This window comes from Panthera pardus, unplaced genomic scaffold (genome assembly GCF_024362965.1).
Source record: "Panthera pardus isolate Hobbes unplaced genomic scaffold, ASM2436296v1 HiC_scaffold_6, whole genome shotgun sequence".
Classification (NCBI taxonomy): domain Eukaryota; kingdom Metazoa; phylum Chordata; class Mammalia; order Carnivora; family Felidae; genus Panthera; species Panthera pardus.
In genome coordinates this window covers 130,038,177-130,056,387 of record NW_026526991.1, presented here as the reverse complement: position 1 = coordinate 130,056,387, position 18,211 = coordinate 130,038,177, and the positions used below count along the sequence as shown (strand labels likewise).

General features: G+C 44.0%; 1 protein-coding gene across 2 annotated transcripts in view; it reads left to right on the top strand.

Annotated features, from left to right (window-relative positions):
* The first annotated feature begins 2,421 nt into the window (after positions 1-2,421).
* The window catches only part of DHTKD1 (dehydrogenase E1 and transketolase domain containing 1), a 50,831-nt gene continuing 35,041 nt past the window's right edge, over positions 2,422-18,211 (top strand). For both annotated transcript variants that reach the window (XM_019460798.2, XM_019460797.2), the window contains exons 1-2: positions 2,422-2,672; positions 17,149-17,304. In XM_019460798.2, the coding sequence (XP_019316343.2) occupies positions 2,516-2,672; positions 17,149-17,304 (313 nt within the window). In that variant the 5' untranslated portion in view covers positions 2,422-2,515. The remainder of the gene's footprint in view (positions 2,673-17,148; positions 17,305-18,211) is intronic.

The following is an 18,211-nucleotide window of genomic DNA, read 5'->3' as shown; positions in this document are numbered from 1 at the left end:
CCTTTTATCAGTCCATTCTTATATTCCTTGCCTTTTTATTTTCAGCATAGAGTCCATTTTTTAAATTTCATTCTCTAGTATCTTTTTTAAAAATAATTTTTAATGTTTATTTTTGAGAGAGAGAGAGAGAGGGAAAGACAGGGTGCAAGGGGGGAGGGGCAGAGAGAGAGGGAGACACAGAATCCAAAGCGGCCCCCAGGCTCTGAGCTGTCAGCACAGAGCCTGATGCGGGGCTCGAACTCAGGAACCACAAGATCATGACCTGGGCCACGGTCAGCCACTTAACTAGCTGACCCACCCAGGCACCCCTCTCTAACTAGTATCTTAGACGTCTTTGACTCTTGGCCTATTATATCTGCTTGGAAAAACTATAGCCCTGAATGGATCCGGTCATCATCCTTCCCACCTTCTCTGTACCAAGCCAAATGAGCACTAATGGAGAAAATCACAAAAGAGCAGAAATTGTTATCACTTTCTATTCATGGTCACCAGCCTCAACGGGGTGGCCCCCAAAACTTTAGGACAATCTACATTTCACTCCTCAATAATGGTTTCGTACTGTTTCTACCATTCTCAATTCCGACTTGCCTTGCCACTCCCCAGCACCTTCTTGGATAATTCTTTGGGGATCAATTATAGCCTCATACTTTACATAGAAGAAATCCCCTCAGAATTCCACCACTGAATCTATTACTCCAATTGCTTTTGTACCAATCATCTCTTATATCCACCTAAATCAATGGAAGACATGTCTCTCCTCCTTTCCAGCATCCTCTGTGCTTGGATCACATCCTTTCCCACCTCTGCATGGACTTCAGTCTATTGGATTATCCCTCCCTTCTGTATTTTTGATTTAGTACTTTGTAATACCTTTCAAACATGTTCTGGACTCTTTTGTGTTAAAATTATAAAGAAAAAAATCATAATTGCCATAATCAGCTTCATCCCTGAAGATTCTGGTCTGGTGTCCTTTCCCCTTGCAGGTTTCCCTGACACACCTGTTTGTACTCCATGCTGATTGTCTATGCTCGCCGGGTACTTGCACAGGCAGGTGTCCAAGCATCTCTCATACTGTGTGTTGAGTTCACTTTGCAGCTGGACTGGGAACTGATTAAGGGCAGACACTGTTTCTTACGAATCTTTGTAACCTAGCGAAGCGCTCTGTGGGCACAGCGGTTGAGTGAGCGAGGTGGAGAGATATCTTGTAATGTTCTAGGAGTATGGTGGGGGGCGGGGGGTACAGTATGGCGGATGACTGGCTAGGGAAGGATTCAGATCCCTTTCATTACCCCCCCCCCTCCATTGGCAGGTAAGTGGTGGAATAAATTAGTTGGGGAAATTCTGTCAGAGATACACCAACCGAGAATCTCAAATATCTCCACACTGCCTGATTTCTCTTCACTTTTATTTTATCCCTTTCTTTTTTTTCTTTTTTCTTTTTTTTTTTTTTAACGTTTATTTATTTTTAAGACAGAGAGAGACAGAGCATGAACAGGGGAGGGGCAGAGAGAGAGGGAGACACAGAATCTGAAACAGGCTCCAGGCTCTGAGCTGTCAGCACAGAGCCCGACGCAGGGCTCGAACTCACGGACTGTGAGGTCATGACCTGAGCCGAAGTCGGACGCTTAACCGACCAAGCCACCCAGGTGCCCCTTATTTTATCCCTTTATTGCAGGCTCCTTCTCTCCTATTTTCTACTTTCTTCCTCAATGTTTCTTTTTTTTAATTTATTTAAAAATTTTTTAATGTTTATTTTTTGAGAGAGAGACAGAGTGCGAGTGGGGGAGGGGCAGAGAGAGAGGGAGACACAGAATCCGAAGCAGGCTCCAGGCTCTGAGCTGTCAGCACAGAGCCCGGCTCTGGTTCCCGGCCTGAACTCACCAACTGCGAGATCGTGACCTGAGCCGGAGTTGGAAGCTTAACCGACTGAGCCACCCAGCCCACCCCCGCCCCCCCCCGCCTCAGTGTTTCTTAAGAAAAAAATAAAAGGAGCGATATTGATTTTCTGGCTCCTTCAGATGGCCTTTCCTTCTTAAGTCCCTTGGTCTCGGTCCCACGACTTTTTTGCACCCTGTCGCTGAATTTTTCCCTTCGGTACGAGAACCTTTCTCGTTCTGTGTGGTCGTGTTCGGGGGCTTCCAGCAGAGGGGTGGTGGGTGAATACTCCTGGCTGGGGTCTGCAGGATATATAGAGATAACGAGTTTTGTACCGGAAAGCAGATGACGACGTCAGGCTCTGCACTCCCGGCTTCCCTCGGCTGCCAGAAGCGCACGCCTGGCGCCAGAGCCCAGGAGGTGGCTCCGCCCCTCCGGCAGCTTACCTGGATTGGCTCCCAGGGGCAGGCCCCTGGCCAATCAGGCGCGGGGGCGTTGTCTCGGGCGGGGCTTCCGCTTCCCGCCTCCCGCCTCCCGCTTCCCGCTCCTCCCCCTGCTCCCGTTCCAGGCAGCCCAGGATTGACCCCTCGTATCCTGGCGACTGCTGCCCCTTGTCTTCCGCCCCGAGTCCAGGCGAGACATGGCCACGGCCACTGTGGCAGCAGCAAGACGAGGCTTCTGCCGAGCCCCTCCGCTCCTATTCCGGCGCGGCTACCAGACAGAGAAGGGTGTCTATGGCTATCGGCCGAGGAAGCCCGAGAGCCGGGAGCCCCGGGGCGGCCTGGCGCGCCCCTCAGGTCGGGGATAGGGCCGTGCCGTGCACGTAGGGGCTGGGGAAGCAGGGGACTTCCCTGACAGGCCTGAGGTGGGATGCTGTTGTGGGAGAGGCTGGACTTCTGGGGGTCTGCACTGTGCGCTCAGGCCCGTAGGGAGTAAGGGGAGATGAGGGGGCCAAGGAAGGCAGGTTGGGCAGAGGGAGGTTGTCAGTGTGAGGGTCACCCTCTGTCCAGCCTTAGTAGGTGGGGAAACGTGAAGTCGGGGTCTCGGCATTGGATCCACGCGTGGGTGATCTTCCCATCGCTCGTGTTCAAACTTGTTTTGTGAGGTCTTGTCTTTTCTGTTCCTTGGATGTAAACTTGTGGGAACTTAGCTGTTGCGCAGGCGGAGCTGAGGGAAAAGAAGAGCTCTAAGATCTCCCAGCTCGTTGAGCTTACTCAAGGATACATTTCCAGGGCCATCTCTAAGGCTCTTGTGAGCAGAATGTGTGGGGATCACGACTGTACAGCTAGGGTGAAGAGGGCAGTTAGCTGGTGATTGGACCACAGCATGGTAATCATTATTTGTCTCCTTGGCCTAACTAGCCTCTTACTTTAATTTCAGAGTTTAAGATTCTTTGCTGAGTTCAGAACCATGTCACTGATGGTTTTAATGGGTTAGGAGACCTGAATATTAGTTTTTGAGACCTCTCTTTGTATGCTCATGTACAAAAAATCTATTTGGGGTATTTGGTTTGTGCCGCAAAGTTGTGATGCATTTAATCTTCACAGAACAGATGAATACAGATTGATTATTAGAAGAAGATCATTTGGCATCTTTGATCCAGTTACTAGATTGACAATGAAGATTGTCTTCATCATATAAGTACCTGAACTTTGACTCTTATATTACACACTGGGACCTAGTTTGCTAGGTCCAAACCCATAGTTTGCTCTTGACCTCAGGTGACTTTGATAGTAAACCTGATTTCTCTTTCTTAGATGCAGTGGGGTTCCTTTAGGTTCATTTTGGCCAAATAGATTGTTAATCCTTGGGGATAAGACTATTGGTATCTTATTTCACTTTGCAAATCGAGTGTCAAGAATTTTCTATGTCAGTTATTCTCAAAGTTAAGTGTGTGTTCAAATCATTTTGAATTGATTTTTAAAATACCATTTCCCAAGCCTCCCCCCACCCCAGGGTTCTAATTCAGTGGTCTGAGATAGATTTCAAGAATATGGATTTTTATCAGGCACCCCTGGTGATTCTTTAGCAGAAAGGCTATAGCCATCTATGGCCAAATACTGTTATAGTCATAACTCACAAGTATAGGACATATTTGACCATCTCTTCTTCATTTAGGATCATATTACTGTGTGCTCAGTGCATAATTATTGTGATCTTGTTTAAGGTTTTCCCTCACAATTGGGCCTCTATTTGATTCTTATTTATTTATTTAGAAAGAGAGAGAGAGAGACAGAGAGCAACCTGGGGAGGGTCAGAAAGAGAGAGGGAGAGAGATATCCCAAACAGGCTCCCTGCTGTCAGCGCGGAGCCCAATGCGGGCTCAAACCCACAAACCATGAGATCATGACCTGAACCTGAACCAAGAGTTGGTCACTTAAATGACTTAGCGACCCAGGTACCCCTCTATTTGATTCTTCAGCCTGGCAGCTGAAAACTAAGCCTTGCTTTGGAAAACCTAGGCCAGTGGTTTTTACCTGGAAGACTGTATCCAAATCATTTTGGGAGCTCTGGGCTGGTGTGGCTTGAAAAAATATCTCTGGGGTTGATTTTATATGTAATCCCTTCCCTCTTCCCTCATTACCAAATTGACTCTTCCCGCTCCCCCCGCCCATCCAGACTAGTAATGATTTTGCTATACTGTGAGGTGCTTGGTGACTTTGAAAGTTCAGTATTGAGTTAGGACTGAATGCCAAGGGTGTGCTCGTGTGGTATTGGGAGGAAAGAGTGAAATCAATGCTGGGAAATAATTGATGCATAGTTGCAGAATCTAGCTTAAGAAATTCTGTTGCTGGAGCACCTGGGTGGCTCAGTTAAGCACCTGATTTTGGCTCAGGTCATGATCTCACAGTCTGTGAGTTTGAGCTCCACATCGGCCTCTGTGCTGACAGCCCAGAGCCTGAAACCTGCTTTGTATTCTGTCTCTGTTTCTCTCTCTCTCTCTCTCTCTCTCTGTCTCTGTCTCTGTCCCACCCTCCCACCTCACTCATGCTGTCTCTCTCTCTCTCAAAAATAAATCAAAACATAAAAAAAAGAAAAGAAATTCTGTTGCTAAGGGCAATCTTTTATTCTTATTTTTTTTAATTCATTTGTTTATTTTGAGAGAGAGAATGAGAGAGAGGGAGGGAGAGAGGCAGAGAGTGAGGGACAGAGAAAATCTCAAGCAGGCTCTGAGCTGTCAGCATAAAGCCTGACCCAGGGCTCAGTCTCATGAACTGTGAGATCATGGCCTGAGCCGAAATCAAGAGGTGAACACTCAACTGACTGAGCCACCCAGGCGCCCCTTCATTCTTCCCATTTTTAAAAAAAAATTTTTTTACCATTTGATTTAATTTATTTTTTAAATTTACACCCAAGTTAATTAGCATATAGTGCAACAATGATTTCAGGAGTATATATTTTTTTAAAAATTTTTTTTAACGTTTATTTATTTTTGAGACAGAGAGAGACAGAGCATGAACAGGGGAGGGTCAGAGAGAGGGAGACACAGAATCCGAAACAGGTTCCAGGCTCCGAGCTGTCAGCACAGAGCCTGACGCGGGGCTCGAACTCACGGACCGTGAGATCGTGACCTGAGCCGAAGTCGGCCGCTCAACCGACTGAGCCACCCAGGCACCCCAGGAGTATATTTCTTAATGCCCCTTACCCATTTAGCCCATCCCCCCTTCCCACAATTCTTCCTATTTTTTAACTACTGTGCATAAAACTGAAAGGCAAGTGGTCCACTTTGTACCTTTTTCAAAATTACCATTGCATGCAGATCTGTAGCAGTTTTTTCTTCTGTTTCAGAAGGTACCAGTTATTTTGTAGATCACTGTCTCCTACTAGCCTAGGTTGGAGAAAGGGGGCAAAGAGAGTTGCTGTCACTTCTGGTAGCATCTCACCGTCAGGACTTGGTCAGTATGTATCTGCAAAGGAGATTGGAAAGCATAATTTTTATTCGGGTTGGCCATGTGTCAGCTAAGAATTATCTGGGGAAAATGCTGAAAAATAACTAGTAATCACCACATTCCACCCCTTTGGCCACTCAGATAACCTAAGCTTTTTCCTTTTCTTCCCCTTTTATAGAATGGATTCTGTCTCCTCTATTCAGTCTTTGAGTCCAGTTCAAAGTCTGTTATCTCCCAAGAATGTGCAGTCCTCTCTGTCAGGACTGGCTGTGTCTGCTCATGCTTTAGAATTTCATGAATTGCCATGCACCCCCTACTGACACATTCCATATACAAAGAAAACTCCCATCTGGAAAAGAAAGGAATGAGGAACTCTAGTAGTCACTATTCAAACCAGTTATCAAATCCTGCTGGAGAGGAATGATAAGAGCTCCTTTCTGTGGCGATGTAGCAAGTTCACAACATTCCCCTGGCTTTGCCGTGTGGGTCTTTCTTTATCCATTGTCTTCTGTGGCCATCTCTGCCTTGGACGTTGGGGAGTATGCCCTCCTTGGGGGCTGCCCACCGTCCACAGCCTACCTTATTTTGGTAAGGTTAGGAACCTGAGAGTTACTTTAGGGGGTTATCAACGACACGGTTGTTTTTACTTATTTTTTTATTTTTAATGGCCGAAGTTGGGATTTCTTTGGCAGTACAGTTTTCTCATGAAATTCATAGGCTTACAGTCTTTTTGCTTGTGGTCATTTTATGACCAAATTGCCCCCAGACAAAGATCTCCTCTAGAGCTAGTTTTTAAGCCTGAAAACTCCAGTCTTTTATTTACTGCTTCTGTGCTCCACCCACTCAGCTTCCTAAACTTAGAGGTGCTTACCTTGAGACCATCAAAAATAATAGGCTTGAGTGGGAAGGTAATACCCTTGATTGGACCTTGGAGGCTCAGTGTCCCTCATTGCCTAACGGGGAATGCTTACTGGAAGGTCCTCGAAGAAGGGTTTGTCTGTTTTTCCCTCTTGGTAAGACAGCTTTTTCAGAACCACTTTTTATAATTGCCTCTAGTTGTCCAAACCTGCTAGGATCTGCCTTCTAGCAGAGCTTAATTTCCCTGCATCTCTTCTTGCCAACTAGCTCGCTCTAGCTTGACCTCATCTCCCTCCCAGGGCTTTCCTGAAAGTGACAAGAAACAACGATCACATGCTACTGAGCCACAGCTCCGTGGACATACAGTCTGCCTTGCAGGACATCACCGGTGACAGTTTCACCACGCGTTTTGTCAGATAGCATAACACAGTGCTCATTAGCTTTCTAGTCTGAAACATCTGGGTTCTTGGTACCTACCGCCTGACTGCTAAGCCACGGTCATATGTATTTTAGGCTGTTATGGTAGCAACCCACCTCGAGTACCAAATGGTGTATTAGATAGGGTAAGTTCAGGGGCTGTGTTGGACACGTGGAGGAACAGTGACCTAAGTGAGACGAGTAAAGGTCTGAGCTGGTATGACAGCTTTGCTCTGCAAGGTCCAAAGGGGTTCAAGCTCCTTCTGTGTTGTTTCTTCACCATCCTGTGGGTGTTGCTGTCTACTCCGGTCCAGGATAGCTCATCACTGCATCCACACTGTGCAGCAGGATGGAGGAAAGGGGGAAGGGAAAGAGGACACATCTCCCTTCAAGGGCAAGACCCCAAAGTTACACAGATCATGGCTACTACCTTCTCATTCATCAGAACTTAGTCACATGGGCAACTGGCTGCCTGGAAGGCTGGGACGTATATCTTTATTCTGCATGGCCATATGTTTGATTATCACCATGAAAGAGAAGAGAAAATGGATCTCAGGAGTTGTAGCAGGCTCTGCTACAGACATATTGTAAAAATGTGGGGCAAACAACCCACCTTCAACTTTTCACCTCATACTTCATATCAAATCTTGAGCACTGTGTTTCTCAAAGCCTTGCTTTCTGTTTTCACTGTTGGGATCCTAGCGTAGGCCTTTAATTCTGGTCTGCTGCTGCTGCTGCAAGAAATATTAATCCAGGTGCTCCTAGCCAAGTCTACGGATCCCTGTGGAAAAGTTTTAGAGGGTCTGTGGCTTTTGCACAACTGTGTGTGTCTATTTTTAGGCAAAGGGCCTGTAGCTTTCATTGAATTCCCATGACTTCAAAAAGATAAAACTGCTAGCCTCACTGCTATGAAAATTTGTAGCCTAGTGTCTTGCCACAATTTCTCTAAGACATTGGTTTCATTGAGTTATTTTCTTTTTTTTTTAATTTTTTTGATGTTTATTTATTTATTTTTTATTTATTTATTTTTTTAATGTTTATTCATTTCTGAGAGAGACAGAGACAGAATGCGAGTGGGTTAGGGGCAGAGAGAGAGGGAGACACAGAATCTGAAGCAGGCTCCAGGCTCTGTCAGCACAGAGCCCGATGCGGGGCTCGAAGTCACAAGCTGTGAGATCATGACCTGAGCCAAAGTTGGACACTCAACCAACTGAGCCACCCAGGCGCCCCTCATTGAGTTATTTTCTTAACTCAAGTCTCCAAAGGCTCTATTTTGCCTCTCAGAATAAGATCCCAGATTTGTTAGCTTGATATTGAACGCCCTTCATGTTTCATGACCCATTCTGCCTTCTTTCTTACCTTTCTCTGACATAAATTCCCCCATGTTCCAGCCGTTATCCAAGGCTCTCCCCGCTCATTCTGTATGCCCTTCCACTTCATACCCATTCTCCATGGCTCATCTCCGTTCCCATCTCCTCTGTAACATCTGTCTAGACAACTCCAGGCTATCCTAATCTGATCTCCCTCAACTCTCAGTCCGAGAGACCCCTTGGACTCTACTGAACTTTTTATGACTGTGTGCAGTTTCATATAGAGACCATCCTCTCATGCTGTAAGATCCTGCTTGGTAAGCTCCTTGTCTTACATTCCTCTCAGCTCTGTATTTAACTGAATACTTATTAAGTGAGCTATTCCTACTAAGAAATGGAAATACAATTCTGTATATGCAATTTATTTGTGACATTTAGCGCATTTGAATTTTGCATGTATAACCGTAACACCAATTATCAAGAAAGGAAGCACTGTATACATTGGGTAATATACTATATTACTATGCTTTAGAAGAACTAATAATTTCTTTTTTGCTCATGAACACAATGAAGACTTGCTGGGTTTTTCCTTAAATTCCATTTAAGTGGGTGCTTATGGTCAGTTCCGTTAATTAGGAGTACATGATTTAATTGGCTCAAGTCTTTTTCCTTTTTTTATTTTTTCAAAAAAATTTTTAAATGTTTATTTATTTTTGAGAGAGAGAGAGAGAGCGAGCATGAGTAGGGGAGGGGCAGGGAGAGAGGGAGACACAGAATCTGAAGCAGGCGCCAGGCTATGAGCTGTCAGCACAGAGCCCAACGTGGGGCTCGAACCCACGGACCGTGAGATCATGACCGGCTCAAGCCTTTTTCATGACGCCTGCCAGTGTCCTAAAAGGTACCATCTTGGTTGAGAGAAATGATTGGGTTGGTTGGTGGATCATGTCCACAACTCTTTGGGATTGGCAAAGTCAATCGAAGGACAATCCGTCCTGAAAATGGACACATGGCATCCTCCCACATCCAAGGTGACATAGTGAGATGGGATACGATCAAAGTTATGGTGCCTCCCTCCTCCTCTTTGCCTTTCCTTCATCAGCCTTCTTTTTACAAATATTTATCTTGGCTGAAAATCAATGCCTGCATGGGGCGACTACATCATTCACTAAGACATCCATTACATTAAGGCTTTAAAGAGATATTGAATTTCCTTCTAGTAACCTCTTAAATGACAGTGGTTTCACTAGTTAAAATTTGACCTGTGGTGAGTGTTCTTTGTTGCTGGCTATTAGTAACAGCTTGTACTTTAACCTCTGTAAACCTCAATTCAGGTAAACTTCAGTTTATTCATCAACAATCCCAATTGAAAATGGAGGAGTGCCGATTCAGGAGTATCAATGTCATTATGGAGGATTCAGATTACAAAAATATGGCAGAACTGAGGGACCAGCAGGAGATGGGCGCCATAGGATTTCAAGCAGCATTTAGCCATTACTGACCTTGGCACTGAGCTTTAGTAGTTGAAGTGAGGTTGTGGGTATGTTGCAAATTAGAAATAATAGGAGCCTTTACTGGACTCATGAGAAAAGCAGTTGAAGAAAATCCTAATGCATTAGAGATTTAAAAAAATCTAGATAGGGGCGCCTGGGTGGCTCAGTCGGTTAAGCGTCCGACTTCAGCTCAGGTCACTATCTGACTGTCCGTGAGTTCAAGCCCCGCGTCGGGCTCTGGGCTGACGGCTCAGAGCCTGGAGCCTGCTTCCGGTTCTGTGTCTCCCTCTCTCTCTGCCCCTCCCCCGTTCATGCTCTGTCTCTCTGTGTCTCAAAAATAAATAAACGTTAAAAAAATTAAAAAAAAAAAATCTAGATAATTCTCGGGTACAATGCAGACCAGAAAAGGCTAATGACGTTAGCCCTTGTACTTTTTTTTTTTTCAAATGTCTCACTGATTTCCAGTTCTCTCATCCTTTTTGCTGTAGGCTCTGGACTTCCCTTTTCAATTTTTGTTATAACATAATGGATAAAACATTGGATTGAAGTCAAATATGCTTGAAGGTAGCTTCTTTACTACCTCTGTCACATTTTGCAGGTCACTTAACCTCTTTGCGCCTCAGTTTACTCTTCTGCAGATGAGGAGACCTATTTCAGAGTTGTTGCAAGAGTTGGGTAAGATGACGTGTGTGAAACACTGAGCAAAAGTTAGTACTTGCTATCATTCACTATCAATCTGTGATCCTTACTTATCTATGTTGGCAGTGATTTAAGAAAGGATTAGGAAAAAAACCAGAAAGGACCAGAACAAGGTTTTTGTTTGTTTTTTTTTAAGAATGAAATAAATTTTATTTTATTTTATTTTATTGTATTTTTAAATGTTTATTTATTTTGAAAGAGAGAAAGAGCACGTGTGTGTGCACAAGTGGGGGAGGGGCAGAAAGAGGGAGAGAGAATCCCAAGCAGGCTCTGCGCTGTCAGCTCAGAGCTGGATGCAGGTCTTAATCCCACAAGCCCTGAGACCATGGCCTGAGCCAAAATCAAGAGTCAGACGCTTAACTGACTGAGCCACCCAGGCACCCTGAAATAAATTTATTTTATAAAGATACTGTATTTGAGGTGGAAAGATAAGGTATGATATAAAATAAACTCAGTTGCACAGCCTAGGTTTATCTGAATTTGTTGTACAGAATATAATAGTCTGGTACAAAGTCTTGCCTTAATTTCTTTGTTTTTTAAGTGTTTCTTTATTTTGAGAGAGGGAGAGAGAGCTCGGAAGAAGGGGAAAGGGGGAGAGAGAGAAGGAGAGAGAGAATCCCAAACATTCTACACTCAGGTCCAGAGCTCAATGCAGGGCTCTATCCCATGAACCTGTGAGATCATGACCTGAGCTGAAACCAAGAGTCTGATGCTTAACCAATGGAGCCACCCAGGTGCCCCTGAAGTCTTTGTTTTAATGTGGTTATTTCCAAAGTTCCTAAGCTGAAACTGGGTGGGGGGTGGGGGGTGGGGGCGGCCATCACATTTTAATGGGGTTTGAAGAGACTCCAGTTATGAAATTCTCTTTCTTGGAATCTTCAGCCATTTTATAGATATCCAACATTCCCACTTGCTATAAGCATATGCTGCCTTGAATGTAAGAAACCCATGGATATGATCTAGATATTTTTGGGGGGAGGCTGTTTATGACCAGATGATGAAAAAGAACTGTATTGACTTTTAGATTAAGTACTAAGTTTAGTTTATGTGTCAGTGTACTTCAGGCTGGTTAATACGAACCCTTTTTTCCTGAAAATAAAACACTCTTCAGTGCCCCGACTGTGCTTGCTTACAGAGAGAATAAAGTAATTGATGTAGATATCCTTATCATAATTTTTTTTTTACCCCCGTATCGGCAAAGGTTCTTTTGATCACAAGCAACAGAAACCAACTGTGGCCACCTAAGGGGAAGCGGGGACTTTATTTGAAAAGATACAAGGATATCTCCCAGAGCTGAAGGATGTGTGCAGCAACCAAGCCTCAGCGGGGGAGAAAACCAGCACTAACTCTGGGAATATTGGCAGAAGCTGTGTGTGGGCCCACAGGGCACAGCTGTTAATGTACTCAGCTCCTGTGCTACCCATAATGCGTGTCAGGAGTCCTCGAGACCACCCCTACATTTAGAGATTCGCCAGAAAGCCTCATGGCGCTCAGCTTACAGCTGTACTCATGGCTCAGATTCATCACAGTGATGTAATAAGGATACATAGCTGCACTGTCGCGGAAAACAGCACAGGCACCGTGGTGCAGGAGTCCTTGTGCTCTCTCTCCCGTGAGGGGTGATACAGAAACACTCCTGTTCATGCAACGTAAATACAGCAATATATGTGCCGTGTCACCCAGGGGAGTCCATTTGAGATCCATCACCCGAGGTTTTTATTGGCAGACGTCCATGTAAACACCCTCTGCCTGTGCCAAAATTCCAGACTCCCAGAAGGAAAGCAGGTGTTCAGCGTTAACCATGTTGTTTGCACAAACAGGAGGCATAGTGGACCACCCGTGTCTCCCTATCCCAAGTCATAAATTCTGGAAAGAGTGAATCTGACCCACTTCGACTCAGGTGTCTTTGGAATCCATTAATTGGGAGGGAGGCAGAATGGAATGAGGTAGACGTGGTCTTAGGAACCCACTCCCTGGAATGGGAGAGCGCAGTTCTTGGGAAAGAGGGGCTCAGGGGCATCTGGATGGCTCAGTTGGTTAAGCATCCGACTCTTAATTTTGGCTCAGATCATGATCTCATGGTCATGGGATTGAGCCCCGCGTGGGACTCTGTGCTGGGCATGGAGCCTGCTTAAGATTCCGTCTCCCTCTCTCTGCCCCTCCCCAGCTCGTGTGTTCTCTCTGTCTCTCTGTCTGTCTGTCTCTCTCTCTAAAAAGGAAAAAAAGAAAAAAAAGAGGAGCTCAAAGTGAGGTGGAAGATGTATTCACTGCAGCTCTTGTACTGCATGTTTGAGGGCTCTGGCTCTGGAAAACTTGCATCACAAGGATTCTGTGACTCTCTTACGATATGCTGAATCTCAGGACTTCATTCAGTTAATGACAAATGCTTCTTGAGCATTTGCTATGTGCCAGTCTCTTGAGCCAGAAGCATGCCTTCAGTATTTTCCATTTTGTTTTGTAAAGGAGTGTGTATATGTGTTGTTGTTTTCCCTATTCTCTCTGGCTTCTTAGGGATTTAAACACAAAATTAAATTCTTCTGAACTTCTATAGATATCCTGAGTATCAAGTTATTTGGTTGGTAGTATACCTAGCATGAAGATATTCATTTTTCTTTTACAGTAATCCTTTGACTTATTTATACAGTGATATGAAATTCTTTTTATGAACAATATATGTATTCAATGTGTTCTCATCCTTTGAAATCTTATAATATCACTGTTTGCTACAAAATATAGATGAAGCAATCATATCTGGTGGATTTTTTTTAGTACTTATTTATTTTTGAGAGAGAGAGAGAGAGAGAGTGTGTGTGTGTGCAAGCAGGGGAGGGGCTGAGAGAGAGGGAGACACAGAATCCGAAGCAGGCTCCAGGCTCTGAGCTGTCAGCACAGAGCCTGATGCAGGGCTCAAACTCATGCAGGGCTCAAACTCATGAGCCGCGAGATCATGATCTGACCCAAAGTCAGACACTTAACCAACTGAGCCACCCAGGCACCCCTGATGGATTTGAAACTAGAATGTAGTCAGTTAATTAAAAAAAAAAAAAAAAAAAAAAAAAAAAAAAAAAAAAAAAAAAAAGTTCTTTAAAGCAAGGAGTATGATAAAGAAATGAGAGATGCTTCATGTATTTTGACAAATGTATTTCTTCTTGGATTTGTTTTTGCAAATCTTTAAAATTAAGAGCACTATGGAAGCAATCTGAATGCAGCATCTCTCTAGATTTTTATGATTTCTCCCCCCACATTTTCTTTCTCCCACAGCACCAGCCTTAGGAACAAATATAACTGATTTTTACAAGCATAAAGCCCACTGGTGAGGACAGGTACACTGGAGTGCCCTACGAGTGCAGTAGGCAGCAAGTCAGGATAACATTTGAAGAGCTGTGCTCTACATGTTTGCCATTGAAAACTTAGCAGATAAGCGAAAGAAAAAACGAGGAATTTTGTACAGGATAATCGCTAAATTTTTGGTCCATTTCCTTTATGTATATGGGATATATGTACACACATTCACATATATAAAGTATATAGATACTCATACTATGCTATATAGACTAGGTAATGAAATATACATTACCTACTATACATATATACATTGTAACAAAGAGCAGGCTCATACTATTTATACTGTTTATAGTTGTTTTTTTCCTCTATATACACTGACACTTTTCCCTGAAGCTTCTCCTACAACATTGTTTTGTAATGGCTACTGATACTAGATGGAGATTAGTTGATAACCCTAGGGCGTGTCCCCCTGGGGGCTGGAGATTTTCAGAGTTAGAGGACTAATGTGGGGGGAGGGGGGATGTCCCTGAGGAATGAAACTCCACCTTCAGTACTTGAGGGGTCAGTGTGGTGATGAGCAGCTTCACCTCCCGTTGTCCTCTGGGAGAAAGCAGGTTCCAGTTAGGATAGGGGTATAAGGAATGTTTATGGAGGAGGGTAAGAATGCGGAGAGGTTGATTAATCATGGAGCAGAATCCCAGAGGTCACAGTGGAAGGATCTGGGAGGCAGAGAGGGAAGGAATATGGGATTGGGTCTGGAAAAAAGAAACCAGAGCAAAGGCAGGAAGAGGGTCTGAGAGAAAATAGATTGCCAGGATGGATGTGGGATGTGCCCAGAGGTGTGGAGGGGTGTGGACCTCTCTCTCTCAGGCTCTGCCAGAATAGTAGCTTCCACACGTCCCTGGGAGTGAGCAGCCTGCTTTTGTGCCAACTCCCATGCCATTGCTCTTAGAATGGCATGAGAAGCCTGGGGAACACTTAGAAATTGGAGCAATAATCTCTGAGTTGATGTGGGTTCACTAAGAGAATATTTTCAATAGGGCTGCTAATTTGGGGATGGTGATGATAACTGTGCATATCTACTATTAGACTTGCCCCACCAGAGATGTAGTTTTGTACATGTTCCTGGAAACTGTGGAAGGTGCAGGAGATCACCCAGAGAAAAACAGCTTGAGAAAAAGGCTGCTGCCAGATCTGCAGACCACTAATATTTTAGAGATGGACAAAGAAGAGGAGCTCCCTCCCCAAAATGACTGAGGGTGCGTAGCCAGTGAGTTAGGAGAAAAGCCAGGATTTGGTGATGCCGCAGAGCCCAGGGAAGAATGTGGGGTTTTTTTTTGCTGTTTTGTTGTTTTCTGGTGGGGAGGAGGAATATGTTTTTAAGGAGTGACTGGTGGGGACAATGCTTTAGACGTGGTCTTTCTGGATTTTAGTCATAAATGTGAAGGTTTCCTACTTTATAACACAGCAATTGAGAACCTCAGTAAGATTCAGAATAGAACCCTATGGCAATTTATATGACTTATCTCCAGACTGGAATCGATTCATTTACTGGGATTGTTTGATTAGGTTACCAATTTATTAGACGTAGCATGGATCGTCCTAACTGTTGCATCAGTGCCAACACATCCTTCACGTATTCAGTACCTCTCTGTTCTTTCCTGTCAGCCCGTGACAAGACACATACTTTGCCGTACTCTGAATACAAAGCACATATGTAGCTCACTGCATGGCAATAAATGTTCATAAAATGGTCATTAAATGTTTCAAAATATGCTGAACTTTTCTCTGGGTTCTAAGAATAAACACATAAGGTGAAAAATGTTCAGAAAATGTTCAGAAATGGTGGATCTGCTCATCATCGGGGATTTGTGCTGTTTGTAAGGCTGCCTTGATGAACTGAAGGTTAGCGGAGTGTGGGCATGAAGGATTTTTTTTTTCTTCAAATTTTGGAATAACTTTCATATGGAAGAGGGAAGAAAAGCAGTTTGGGCTCAAAATAGAATCATCATATTGGGTTCACTAAAAGATAATGCAACTCCTCCAAGCAGAGACTGAGGAACCACTCATTTAGAGCTTTATAAAGGGTTTGTTTCCTGTTTTGTTTTGTTTTGTTTTGTTTTGTTTTGTTTTGCATTATGTGAGTGAAAAGATCATTAAAATTTTTTTTTTAAGTTTACTTATTGATTTTGAGAGAGAGAGACAACATGAGCGTGAGAGTGCGAGCAGGGGAAGGGCAGAGAGAGAGGGAGAGAGAGAGAATCCCAGGCAGACGCCACACTGTCAGTGCAGAGCCGAACTCTGGGCTCAAATCCACAAACCATGAGATCATGATAACCAATGGGGCCACCCAGGTGCCCTGTGAAAAGATCATTTTTAAGATCTTTTTCTAGGGGCACCTGGGTGGCTCAGTCGGTTGAGCATCCGACTTCGGCTCAGGTCATGATCTCACGGTCTGTGAGTTTGAGCCCCACATCAGGCTCTGTGCTGATGGCTCAGAGCCTGGAGCCTGCTTCGGATTCTGTGTCTCCCTCTCTCTCTGCCCCTTCCCTGCTCATGCTCTGTCTCTCTCTGTCTCAAAAATAAATAAAAAACATTAAGAAAAAAAAAAAGATCTTTTTCTAGTATAAATTTCATGAGTCTATGAAATAACTCTGTACATTGGGTCTTTAAGCAATAGGGAAGGAGATGTAACTGATTTTGTAGTTCTACCTATGTCTATTTTTTAAGTAAAATATTTAAAAATCTCAAATAATAATTAAGAGGACTCTAATTATCCACAATCTCAGCATTTTAACAGTTATTTTCAGTGCTATTTCTCTACAGGCATAGTTATTTTTACAAATGTGCACCCATAGTTCTATCTCTCTCTCTTTTTTTTTTTTTTTCCTTCACTGACTTTAGCAATCATGAGATAAATTTAAAGAAATAGGTGTGTTTTCCTGAGGGCGCCTGGGTGGCTCAGTCGGCTGAGCGTCCAACTTCGGCTCAAGTCATGATCTCGCAGTTTGTGGGTTCAAGCCCCACATCGGGCTCTGTGCTGACAGCTTAGAGCTGGCAGCCTGCTTTGGATTCTGTGTCTCCCTCTCTCTCTCTCTGCCCCTCCCCAACTCGTGCTCTCTCTCTCTCTCAAAAATAAACATTAAAAAAAAGTAAGTGTGTTTTCCTGGATTCTGATAGTCTATAAACCTGAGATGTGGTAGGTAGAAGGAATGCATTAAAAGTGTCTAAGGCCACAAAGGTTCTTTGAAAAACTGATTTTTTTTTTTAGTTTGTGGGCATTTTCTAAATTGTTTGTATTGTTTTATTTTCCCCTTGAATTAGTTGATCATGGCCTTGCCAGATTGGTGACTGTATACTGTGAACATGGTCATAAAGCTGCCAAAATCAACCCCCTCTTCACTGGACAAGCCTTGCCGGAGAATGTGCCTGAAGTCCAAGCTCTTGTGCAGACCCTACAGGGACCTTTTAATACCACAGGTAAAGCCCACCAACACTAGACTCTACATGTAACGGTTAGCTGCCAAGATGCAGTATGGCTCCTTTCTCTGTTCTTGAAGAACTCACATGCCCACTGGAGCTGAGGCTTCCATGGAGTGTGAGTTGACCGTGAGGGGCACATTCAAGCACTGTCTAAGAGGACTGGTCTTGAGGTTCTAGAATAGTCTTTCAGTAGGGTTCATTTCCTCTAAGTTTAAAAACATTTACCAAAGAAGACATACATATGGCCAACAGGTGGGATGCGTGGGTGGCTCAGTTGGTTAAGGCTTCGGCCCAGGTCATGATCCCACGGTTCGTGTGTTTGAGCCCCTCATGGGGCTCCGTGCTGATGGCTCAGAGCCTGGAGCCTACTTCAGATTTTGTCTCCCTCTCCCTCTGCCCCTCCCCCACTTGTACTCTGTCTCTCTCTCTGTCTGTCTCTCTCTCAAAAAAGAAATAAAAACATTAAAACAAACAAACAACTAAATAGCCAACAAGTACATGAAAAGGTATTCACCATCACTGATCATCAGAGAAATGCAAATCAAAGCTGCAATTAGGTATCACTTCACATCTGCCAGAATGGCTGGGACACAAGATAACAAGTGTTGGTGAGGATGTAGAGAAAACCTCGTGCACTGTTGGTGGGACTGCAAGTAGGTGTAGCTACTGTGGAAAATAGTACGGATACTCCTCAAAAAATTAAAAATAGAAATCCCATATGATCTAGCAATCCCACTTCTGAGTATTTATCCAAAGAAATTGAAATCAGGGTCTTAAAGAGTTATCTGTACTTTTATGTACTGTGGCATTATTACCATAGCAAAAAATATGAAAACACTTAAATGTCTATCAATGGATAAATGAATAAAGAAAATGCAGTATGAGAGCACCTGGCTGGCTCAGT